The following is a 12,613-nucleotide window of genomic DNA, read 5'->3' on the forward strand; positions in this document are numbered from 1 at the left end:
TAAAGGTGAAAATAGAGTTTATACTCCAATCCACCTTTATTTTCACTTCTAAAATAGAGATTGCTATTTTTTCCTCCAAATATAGAGGAATTTTGTTTTCCTCTATAATAGATGTGAACTTTTTTATTTGTAAAGTAGTCCTTTAACTTTTTAAATTTTTCTATTTATGCAACAAATATAGAATTTCATATATTTAGTTGAAATAAATGTGATAATTTTGGTTATAGTTTAGAAAAAAATTTAAAAACATTTAATGTTATTAAATATGAAAGTTTTCATTGCATATTAAACTACAAAAAAATTACAAATTATAAATACATAAAAATAAATGATTATTTGTGGAAAAAACACATCAGTGGTAAAGATTAAACTATTATGTTTTTTTAATATGATGTAATGTAATATGTTCTTTAATTTATAAATTTTTAGTTCTAGTATTATTATAATTTGTAGAAATTTTTGTAAAAAATAAAATAAGTGTAGTTAATTTATAAATTTTATTAATTAAAGATTAATATTACTATAATTTATGGAAACTTTATAAAAATTAAAATAAAGGGTGAATTCATAAATTTTATTTATGAAAATTTAATATTAATATAATTTATATGAATTTTTGTAAAAAAAGAAATAAGTGGAATCAATTCATAAATTTTATTAATGAAGGGTGTTAAAAATAAATAACAAAAATAATATACTAAGAATATTCTTTTTTAAAGGAAAAAATAGAGGTAAGCATTGGAGACAAATGTGCATCTATTTTAGAGTTCCTCTATTTTAGATGAAAAAATAGAAGCATGCATTAGAGATGGTCTAACATCAGACTAAGATAATTTGCTTTGATATAAAAAATATAAATTATAATATTATTGAAAAAATTATATTTTATCATTATTAAATAGATAATATGATTATTAAAGAAAGATGAGATAAGAAAATAATGTTTAGTAACATAAGTAATATTATGTATTATATTTTTATAAATATATTGATAAGAAATAAAAAGAGAGAGAACATATTACAAATTAAATGTTGGAATATTAAATATATATTTGATATAAAGTAATCTTTAACCAAATTAATGTTACTAGCATATGATGTAATTAATCTAGTAAGTTGAGTATAATTTCAGAAAATCTTTGAGTCTCTGAAATTGACACATCAGCATGACAAAGTTGTTAATAAAACATGACATAAATGTCCAAGTGTCCTTCTCAAATAATAATAAAAGATTATCTTGTTTTTTTTTCTTGGAAAAATTGGAAATTCTTATAACAGAGTTTTTATAAATCTTATCATATATATTAAAAGCAAAGTAAAATTTTTGTTTACGTCTCTCTCATTTAATCTCAGAGTGGCTAATTACCCTTTAACCTTTCTTAATTTTTTTTTAAAAAATATTTTATTTAAAAAAAAAACAAAGAAAATTGTTTAAATCTAAAATCTAAAATCACAATTAAAATATAAGTTGTAATATTAAAAAAATTCTAAATTTCACGATTTTATCTGAATCTGAATTATATTATATCATTAGCTTATATATACCACATACATTGACAACAACCTCCTATTTTTCCTGAGTACTAACACATTAGGTTTAACTCTTGTTCTTGTTTTTTTATCCTCTCCCTTTTTATCATATATATTAAAAGCAAAGTAAAATTTTTGTTTAAGTCTCTCTCATTTAATCTCAGAGTGGCTGATTACCCTTTACCCTTTCTTAATTTTTTTTAAAAAATATTTTATTAAAAAAAAAACAAAAAAAATTGTTTAAATCTAAAATCTAAAATCACAATTAAAATATAAGTTGTAATATTAAAAAAATTCTAAAATTCACGATTTTATCTGAATCTGAATTAGATTATATCATTAGCCTATATATATACCACATAAATTGACAACAACCTCCTATTTTTCCTGAGTACTAACACATTAGGTTTAACTCTTGTTCTTGCTTTTTTATCCTCTCCCTTTTTAACACATTCGATATGGAACTAACTAGTTTCTTTAAAAAAATTATAGGGGGTGTGCTTGTTTGTTGGCATCAAAATTTGATCATGTAGTTAGACTCTTCTGATGAGATCTCCAGATATGTGTTTGATTTTGTGATATAGATTACCATATTATAATAAATAGATCATCGGTTTAATTATACTCTCTTTGATTATATTATATATGATTTAGGGTTACAACATATTTTCTAACTCTTATTACTTAAACAAAGGCATATATCAGCCTGCGAATCGGCATGGAGGTCTCTTGCTTTACGTAGGCATAAAAGCAAATTACAAACTTGGATGGAATGCAATCAGCTTTATCACGAAGAAAGGAGATTGACATATCCTGAGTTTCCTTCAAAGTGGCTTTGAGATCCAGAGCAAAGGAAGTGGCGACCCAATCTCTGATTTTTAAAACATTCCTTTAGACTATAAAGTTCATTGAATTCATGAATCTTATTTAGTGCTTGAGTTATTTAGGACCATATGTTATATTCGGTTTCCTTTTATGTATCATCTTATTTAGTGCTTGAGTTATTTAGGACCATATGTTATATTCGGTTTCCTTTTATGTATTCCAACTTATTTAGTGCTAACTGAGTTATTCATTGTTACTTGCCCTTCAAATATTTGAATGATTTCCCAAGTATTCAAAACGGGAAATACGATAAAACTGTGCTCATAGGTTACTGTTCGCTATTTAATCTTCCTTTAAATTTAAAAAGTGAAAAATATGAATCTGTAATATTGATACTTTTTTATTTGTATTCAGACGTCGTAGGCCAAATTGTTAGTCTTACCTCTTCAGATGTTTTGGCTAAAGGCAAAAAGACTAAAAAGTTGTATGTGGTGTTGATCCCGTGTAAGTTTCATAATATTTAATTTTAGGAAAACCTTAAAATAGTTTGTTTGACTGAATTTCCCACCACAGTGATCGACGCTTAACTTGTACTCTATGAGGAGATTTCGGGGATCCAGTTTCAGAATATGTTGCCAAAAACAGTTCATATGTGGTTATATGTGTCGTCATATTGGGATGTGTTTCGAAATGGCACGGTATACTAGCCTTAGAGCATCTCCAACCCTGAGCTTGTACTTGGGGTTCATAGTCATTTTTAATAATAAATTTAATAATAAATTAACTTAAGAACCTCATTATAGTTTTACAAATATTCTCCCCTCCAATGGTGAACTTCTCAAGGGTTCACTCAAAAAAAAAAAAATTGCTCTGCAAACAAATGTTCTGTTTTAAAACAAACTTACCAAACTATCCAGTTCCAGCTTGATGCAAATGTCCCATTTTTTCACCTACCAAACAAACAAAACAACGAAATATTCAGAAATCTGCTTCTTTGTTTGTATAACCTGGAAGCAGGCTGCAATGCTGAATATGTATGAACGAGAATTTCACCAAAATGACGACTTCTTGTGCTTATCACTATGACTTTGATCCAAGCTTAAAGATCATATAGCATGAACAGGAGTAGCAGCAGCTTCGGCTGCCTTCTTTTGCTTCTCCTTCTCGATCTCCACTCTTCTCAGCTCTGCATACTTCTGTCTCCTTTGCTGCTCCTGCGAGAAGGATGGGAGAGGGAATAATTGTAAACATTACCACACCGAGTGAAGAGAAACTGTATCATAAGCACAGCATACCAGCTAGCTGATTCTTATATGCAACTAGAAGATCAAGTGTTGCCCTGAAAACACGCTGCAGCGCTTCGTCCGGAAATTGACCGCCTAAGATCAAGTGTTGCCCTGAAAATTGCTCGATTGAAAACACGCTGTAAATTGAACAATTTCATGACCCAAAATCTCAAATTTTTGGGGAATCAAACAATTTCAAGACCCAACTAATCTAAATTTACTGTAAATTGAGCAATTTCAAGACCAGAAACGCGGAAGAAGATACCTTGCATTTGCCACTCACGCCAAAGACCAGAAACGCCGAAGAAGGAACTGACAGGGAAAAATGAGACGAGACGAAGAAGAGAGATGGGGAAGTGAAAGCAGAAGTGAGAGATGAAAAAGAGGGAGAGTTTCCGGCGATGGCGATTGGTCGGAGAATGCTGACCTCCATAGTCGAGAAAATTTCGAATAAAACCCAAAGTTTTTTTCCACCGAAACCACTTACCAAAAAGCCAATGCAATTGTGACATGTGGCCAATGAACCCCAAAGAGACGGGTTCGTCCGGATCATCTCCAAGAGACAGTATCGTTGAAAATTTAGGTTTTTTTATTTTAAAAAAGCCCAAAAAAAACTGTGGACCCCATTGATGAATCCTTGATGAACCTCCATTGGAGGTGCTTTTATATTGGTTTTTTAAATCGTCATTTTTAGGGTTTTTCATTTTTATAATGGAATACAAATTTAAAAAATGTTGTACAGGTGTTTCCAGTATATCAAACGCCTTTAACGCAACAAAATTTCTCCTAGATCCACTATCCCAACAGTGTCAAGACTTCAGATCCTTGTGAGTTTTATTGGTTCACCTTGTGTTTATACAGTTCATCTAATTTTCTGTAAAACTATTTTATTGGTTAATTATAAAATTTGATGATATTTATATATATATATATATATATTTAGGTTGCCTCAAGACAATTTGATAATTAATAGTAATCAAAGTTCGCCCTCAACGATAACCAATACTGACTCTTGGCATGATAAGTTCTTTGCATAAAATCCAAGTAAAACCATTCATGGAATTATCTATGCCACTGAGGTACTATTTGTTCATTTGTTTTTAGTATTTTGAGGATTTAAAAACATTAATTGTTAGTTTTAAAATAATTCTATTTAGGCCATTAAGTGTGTTCTTGCTGCAAAGGTGGAAAGTGTCGAGTATAATCCCCAATGTTATTATATTGCTTGCCCAACCTTGCACATCCAGTTGAAAACAAGTCTGATGATGAGAGTCCTCCTCTGTTTGATTGTAGTAAGTGTGATAAGCTTGTTTCTGCTATAGCTAGGTACGTATTTTTGACTTCGAAATTTATTCAAATTTTTTTTTTAAAAATGATATCTTTATATGATCCTAGTAATGTTGCTGTAGATATAAGCTTGTCCTTCGTGTTACTGATAACTTGGAAGAACAACTGAGGTTTATACTCTTTGAACCAGTTGCAAGTGCTTTTTTACGTAACTCCGCCGATACGTTGGCTAATGAAGTTGCTGGGGTAATTTACACTTTTACATACTTTTACATTTTCAAGAATTTTTATAAGTTTAATCAGTTTTTATGCTCTTATGTTTTTAACAGCAACCACCCTCCGTTTTGCCTCAAGCTCTAGCCGCTCTGGTCGGTAAACGTTTTCTTTTTAAAATTGGTATGTCTCCTAACAATCTGAAGAGCACCAAAACATCTTACATAGTCGATATAATTATTGATGATGATGATTTCTTCACCAGCGGTATCTTATCAATAGTACTTTCATTATATATTCAAATGTAGTTTATTAAAATAAAATGATTCATCCTTTTACGAATTTTCTGTATTTAGCCGGTGGAAGTTGTTGATGAACTACAAATATCAAATGATTGTCCGGTCATAACGCCACCGTTGGTTGGAACTAAGAGGGACTCTGATTTGGATATTCAAACACCCGAAACTAACGTAAGTGAATTTTTCAAGCGTTTTAATTTTAAAAAGGTGTTTTGGATTTAGTTTAGATTTTTTAAAAAAATAGATTTTTAAATTCTTTACAATTATTACATTCTTCAGGTTTTGGAAGTTTTACTTTAGTTTCGCTGTTCTTCGATAAGTGACATTGATTTATTACTTTTGGATTGGTCAAATCATTAAACAAACAATATTTGTGATCACATATTACAAGATTAATTATTATACATTACGCATGTGGACGTTCACAGCTATTCTTTGGATATAATGACTGTTACGCATAAACAAGTAGATGCATTTTGGGTAAATACAAAAAGCGAAAGCACCACGAAAACATAAGGAGCTAAAAACTAGAGATTAGATTACAAAAAAATCTTATAGACATGATGTCGAAAATATCAGTAGCTATAATTAGGGTAAATTCTCTTGCGTAACAAACACGAAAACCTAAAATACTGACCCATATTTATTTGTTACGACTTATTTTAGGGGAATAACGAAATATCTACATTAATTGTATATCGGATTGAAAAATATTTAAAATATATACATATATCTATCCAAATAATTGCAAACCTTAGATTATTGAATATTCTATGGTATTTAATCATACGTTTACAAACCGGTGAAATATGTAATCTATAAAACAGTTATTATCATTATCTACCTAAATTAAATTAAAAAAAAAAAGATATCAAAGAAAATTTATGTCTACATTTGATGATGATATATAAAAGATTCCTTAAATCTTCAAAATCTTATCTACTTAAAAAGTTTAACTTGCGGCGAACTATTAATGCAGAATTATTTAAGCTGCCAAATCCTATATATAAAGGCATTTCAAGTATGCATTTAGCTCTAAACATCATCATGGATTATTATCTGACTCTTGATCATATTAATACCACACGGTCCTGTCGTCGTATCATTGTTAGGGTATTAAGAAAGTGGGAATCAACATACCCTACCAATGAAAGTCGGTCAAAGGGAAATAATTTGCTTCTAATCGATCACAAGGTACCATATTACATTCTTTCATTATAAAGTAGTGGGACATTGTTTATTCATATTATTTATGATTCAAAAAAATTGAGGGTATATAATGATGTTGTTGACCATACACACAGGAAAATACTATTCAAGCCATGGTTCATGGGTCCCTACTACCAATGTTTGGAAGCTGTTTAAGTGAAGGAAACATTATAGAGGTTATGAATTTTAGCGTTCGTAATAACCGTAGTTCATATCTGATTTCGGATAACAGATACATTATAGTGTTGACTGAGAGAACCAGGGTATCTTCTTTTGTTCTAGAATTAAGCACAATTCCATGTGAGAATATATATGAAACTGTTCAGCCGATTTATGAGACTCAAAATGTTAACACAAACCCACTTTTAGTTTTCACGGGTTAATGAAAGTTGCAAGTAATATTAAAAATGACAATTACACGCATATCTGAGTTTAAAGGTATATTGATCAGGGAAGGATTTTCAAGGATAAGCTTGATCCCGACAAAGTTTAACTCGATCCGGGAAGAATATTCTTGGATAAACTCGAACAGGACAGAGTTTTACTCAATCCGGGAAGGATTTTCACGGATAAACTCGATCTGAACAGAGTTTTACTCGAACCGGGAAGGATTTTCTTGGATAAACTCGATCCAGACAAAGTTTAACTCGATCCGGGAAGGATTTACTCGAATAAACTCGGTCCGAACAAAGTTAAACTCAATCCGGGAAGGATTTTCTAGGATAAGCTCGATCCGGACAAAGTTTAACTCAATCCGGGAAGGATTTTCCCGGATAAACTCGATCAGGACAGAGTTTTACTCAATCCGGGAAGAATTTCTCAGATAAACTCGATCCAGACAGAGTTTTACTCGAACCAGAATGATTTTCTGGAATAAACTCGATCCTGACAAAGTTAAACTCGATCAGGGAAGGGTTTTCTCATCGTAATTTCATCCAGGAAGGACTTTCTCATACAAACTAGGTCCGAAAAAAGTTTAACTAGATCAGGGAAGGATTTACTAGGATAAACTTTATCCGGACAAAGTCTAACCCGATCCAGGAAGGATTTTATCGGATAAACTCGAACAAGACAAAGTTTTACTCAATTCGAGAAAGATTTTCATGGATAAACTCGATCCGGATAGAGTTTTACTCGAACCGGGAAGGATTATCTTGGTTAAACTCGATCCGAACAAAGTTTAAGCAAATCATAACTTCATCAGGAAAGGATAATCACGGATAATAAATACTTAAAAGTATTGATAATAACTTCATAAAAATTATAAAATACTTAAAATATTTACATGGACGACAGGTAAATCAAACTACACAGAGTAATTAACAGTGTTAACCTTCAAATTGTTTTACATACAACATACAAAGTTTAAGGATGAAATTCAACTGAAAAAGCAGTTTAACTCGAGTTAAACCTTTTCCGGATCCAGAATCTATTGACATACAAACCTTAATCTTAACATAAGTGGGCTATATTGCATATAAAATGTATATGTTCCAAAATGTAAAAACTAATTTAATACATCCTTAATTTAAAGAAAACACTCTACCCGCGCGAGTCGCGGGCTATCCACCTAGTCACTGGGATTTGCTCTCAAGATGAATGTATTGCGTATGAACAATATCATATTCTGGTCGAATAAATGAAAATAAATAGTTTGGTAATGGTTCTCTTAGAACAAACTTTTATAATAAACAGAAAGCAACAAAGCAGAAGCAGGATACATTATAAAAAAACAAGAAAAAAATAATTATAAGAAAATAGTAATTAATTTGAATTGCAACAAACTAATTCATGCTAATTTTGCTAAATTAATAAACAGCTAAACAAACATTTTCTCTAGCACTTGCACCACTTCCTTAATGGACGGTCGCTTTTGAGGCAAGGAAGATACACAACCATAGCCTAACTTAAAGCATGTGACCGTCTCATCCTCACGGTGAACCACTTCAGCCCTAATCGTCCCATCAACCAACCTCAACAACCAACTTTTCTCATCGATCTCCGAATTGCGAACCAAATCTTGATCGACCAAGAAATGTGAGAAGCTCCAAAAGTATGATACCAAAGGAATAGACGTCCCATTTGGGGTTTGGTTTCTGGCTTGTAGACCATTCTGGTGGATGGTGCTGTGAGCTCGATGTTGGGCCAGCCGTGAGTGAATGGGCTTGAGTCATTAGGCGGTCAACACCCATATCTGTAATTATTGGCTCAAACTCGGAGTCCAAGAGAATGTTATTTGGCTTGATATTGCCATGCACTTGCTTCTTGTCATGGATGTAGGCAATTCCTCGAGCTATGCCTCTTGCTATCTTGAGCCGTGCCTCAAAGGAGAGAGGGGTTTGCGAAGATGTAGAAGACGAGCCTGATTTTACTGTTTTCATATCAAAAGAGTTTTGATATTTAGAGATCATAATTCATGAATTAACAAAACCTCCTTTGACCAAAAAAAAAAACTCCTACTCCTAGCTTTGAATTTGATCAATGATTTTTTTTTTTAACTAAATTTAAGAATGTTAATTTTGGATCGATTTATCAATTCTACCATAACGGTGAACATGCTACACGGGAACGGACTAAAATGCGCCAGATATTATAACCTACGCCGTTTAAGGAAACTCACCGTAGATGGAGGAAAAATGTAGGCTTCCATTTGGGACATAGTCGGAGATGAGAAGCTTCTCTTCGTTCCCCCATACGAAGCCACGAACTTTAACGAGATTTGGGTGTCGAAGCTTAGCGATTCCCTGAACTTCCCGCTCGAACTCCCTCAATTTTGCCGCCGTACAACTCTCCGCTCCGATCCGCCGCACTGCAAAAGCCGCGCCGTTCTCTAACACCGCTTTATACACGATTCCGCTTCCGCTAGTCCCCAAAACGTAAGCAGACGCCTTTAGTAGAGTATCTAGCTCCAGATGTGTCTCTCCGTCGACGGTGACAAGTTGAGTTCGAGAGTTGTGTTTCAATCGTCCACCATCTGTTCGATTAAACGCCTCAATGGTCTTTTCGTCTTGAAGCTGGTTCTCTAAGTCACTCTCAGAGCTATTAGCTTCTGATGATGTCTCGTCGTATTTTCTGATTATGCACGAGCCCCATCTCGTTTTCGCATCTGGAGATTTCGTGTTCTCCGATTCGGATACGCTCTGTTTCGGGTTGTGACTCGGTTTCTTTTCGGACCATGTATCGTTTTTGTCCAGACAGTCTTTCAAGACTTTGAAAGTGCTGTACTCTTGGTAGCTTCTTCGTTTCTTGAGCTGGTATAGGTAGAGGATGAACATGCCAATGATAGCTAGACCAGCTATATCTGCAACTGTGATTCCAACGATGGTGCTTGGCTTTAGTTTGCTTTTGGCTGTTTGGTTTGGTGATTCTGGTGAAGGGTTCGTTGGAGGTGAAGTTCTGGGCATGACTGCTATTGCAGCTGGTGAAGTAGTGTCAGAGATATTTGGTGGGTCTGAAATAGTAGAAGGGATTGAACAGAGGGTCGTCAATGGCTGTCCACACAAGCCTAGATTGCCAGAAAAAGACTCGGTCTTTTGGTTAAGCATTGGTGGGGTACTAGGGATCGGTCCTGTGAGATTGTTGAAGGAGAGATCGATAATGGCGGTTGCTGGAACTTTCTCGGCGAAAACGGGAGAAATAACGCCAGTGAGTTTATTGTGTGATAGGTTGAGGTAATGGAGACTTGTTCCTTTGAAATCCGGAGGAATGGATCCGTCAAGAAGATTTGAGGAAAGATCCAGAACCGTCAGATTCTTGAGAAGTAAGAGGTTTTGAGGGATTTTACCGGTGAAGGCGTTAGCGGAGAGATTCAAAAGCTGGAGAGTAGCCATGTTGCTGATACGATCAGGCAAGTCACCGGAAACGTTGTTGTTCCCAAAGGACAGAACACGAAGCTGAGTAGCGTTGGAGACTGAATCCGGCAGTGACCCATGAAAGAAATTGTTGGAGAGATCCAAGATTCTTAGATTTGGGATTGAAAACAAGCTTGGAGAAACAGAACCAAGAAGCTGTTTGTTTGGAAGAACCAAGCTTGTAACTCTAAACATGTCTGGAGAGTTTGGATTCCCAAGCCCCGTACAAGTGATACCTGTCCAGGAACATGGTGTTTCGTCGTCGTAGTTCCAGTTGCGTAGAACAGAGAGAGGGTCATTGAGGATGGAATATTTGAAAGAGAGTAAAATTACACCATCAGTGTTAAGAGCTTGGAGGAGTTTAGGGAGAAGAAGGAGAAGAAGATGTAAGAGGAAATGTTTTAAGAGGTTGCTTCTGCTAAAAGTCATGGTTTTTTGGGTTTTTCTTTTTTCTCTGAGTATGCTTATGAAAAATGCCTATTCATAGGATAGAGAGATAAGAGGGAAAAAGAGAGATAAGGTGAACTACTGCAAGTAATGATTGTTCTGTTCACCAGATTTATGAGATATTGGAGCAGAGCAAAACTATATGAGGTGCTTAGAGCGGAGTTGGTTTTTATTTTATTTTATTTTATTTTTTGAAATCATTTTATATTATATTTTTGTCGTTGTTATTTCTCATTTAGTTCTTTGTCTTTTGTCGAAGTTCGTAAATATGTTGAAATTTGAAAATATCATGTTTTGTACGTTTTGTCATAATATCATTTTATTTTATAATATAATCAGTTATATTTCATTTAAATACGTTTAAACTTTAAACTTTTGAATGTTACGGTTTACTGTATTCTGTTTACAGTTCCATCATGTGTGGTAATTGAGACAAAAAAAAAATCGTTTTAATTAAAATATTACTAGTTAATTTTCTACATCTTACATGGGCTATATATGTCTACCAAGTATAATTTTATAAATAAATAATTTTAAGAACATTATTTTTTTTTAATATCTGTTTTAAGTTAGATGAATCCAAAATTTACAAATAAGCTTTTGATTTTAGCAAAAAGGTTTTCTGAAGTATAGAGATAAGAAATCGAAAATCCTATTATAGACATCATAATTAACGATATTTCATTAGACATATAGATTTCATTTATTATTATTTTTGATTTTTTCTTAGGTTTTTACTAAATTTTGGTTTTATAAAATTATAGAAATCAAAAACCCATTAAACATAAAAAATTGTAAACACTATAATTAGCGATATTCTAACGTAATTTTTTTTTTTTTATTTTGAAACGACATTCTAAATTTTATTCTAATTTTTGTTTCTTTTTAACATTTTAATTAGATTTTTTCTAAAATATAAGAAATGGTAATCAATAGACAAATAAGTATATAGTTTATAAAAATCGAAAACCATATAATTTTTTTTTTAGTTTTTTTGTTAGATTTTTTGTTAATTTTTTTTTTGTTTTCATACGACATTTATTAATATTTAAATAAATTCCATTTTTGTTTCTTTTAACATTTTGTTAGATTTTTTTGTAAATTTTAGAAATATAAAAAAATTAATCACTAAGAGATATAGTTTCCATTTTTTTTTTAAACGTTTTTGTGGTTTAAGAAAAAAACATTTTTGTTAGTGGCTAATATTTATACTAAACTATATAAGAAATCAAAAATCCTATAAACATAAAAAATCGTAAACACTATAATAATTAGTGATATTCTAGCATAAATCTCGTTAGATTTTAGTTAAATTTTTGTTTTTTTTCGAAAACATTAGAAATGGTAAATTTCTAGTTTTTTTTTTATAAAAACGTTTTTTTTTTATAGATTTTTTGTTTATTTCGAAGACCTTAGAAATGGTAAATTTCTATTTTTTTTCCTAAATTTTTGTTTATCTAATTTTAAAAACGGTTTGATTGAGTATATAATTAAGCATTTAACCATAATAATTTAGACCGATTTGTTTTAAGTTTTTTTTTACACGTCATCAGATAAAAACCAATAAAAAAATGACACGTAATTGAAAAATAGGGCTAAACGGTCTTTTTGCGGCCAAAATTCATTCTGGAGCTGACACGTAATCGAATAGCGGTGAAATTCGCTT

At 32.1% G+C, this 12,613-nt stretch overlaps 1 protein-coding gene and 1 long non-coding RNA gene across 2 annotated transcripts; both read right to left on the bottom strand.

Annotated features, from left to right (window-relative positions):
• Nucleotides 1-3,153: 3,153 nt before the first annotated feature.
• Nucleotides 3,154-4,061, bottom strand: LOC112089961. Its single transcript, XR_002901324.1, has 4 exons — nt 3,907-4,061; nt 3,651-3,752; nt 3,409-3,569; nt 3,154-3,305 (listed from the first exon to the last, which is right to left on the bottom strand). It is a non-coding gene; the product is annotated as an uncharacterized LOC112089961 (long non-coding RNA).
• A 4,371-nt stretch (nt 4,062-8,432) lies between these two features.
• Nucleotides 8,433-11,233, bottom strand: LOC18025982 (receptor protein kinase-like protein At4g34220). The gene is given in 3 exon segments (XM_024160382.1): nt 8,433-8,685; nt 8,687-9,020; nt 9,270-11,233. Coding segments are annotated over 3 exon segments (2,211 nt in total). The 5' UTR covers nt 10,930-11,233; the 3' UTR covers nt 8,433-8,468.
• Nucleotides 11,234-12,613: the final 1,380 nt, after the last annotated feature.

This window comes from Eutrema salsugineum, unplaced genomic scaffold (genome assembly GCF_000478725.1).
Source record: "Eutrema salsugineum unplaced genomic scaffold, Eutsalg1_0 scaffold_11, whole genome shotgun sequence".
In the NCBI taxonomy this organism is placed as follows: Eukaryota; Viridiplantae; Streptophyta; class Magnoliopsida; order Brassicales; family Brassicaceae; genus Eutrema; species Eutrema salsugineum.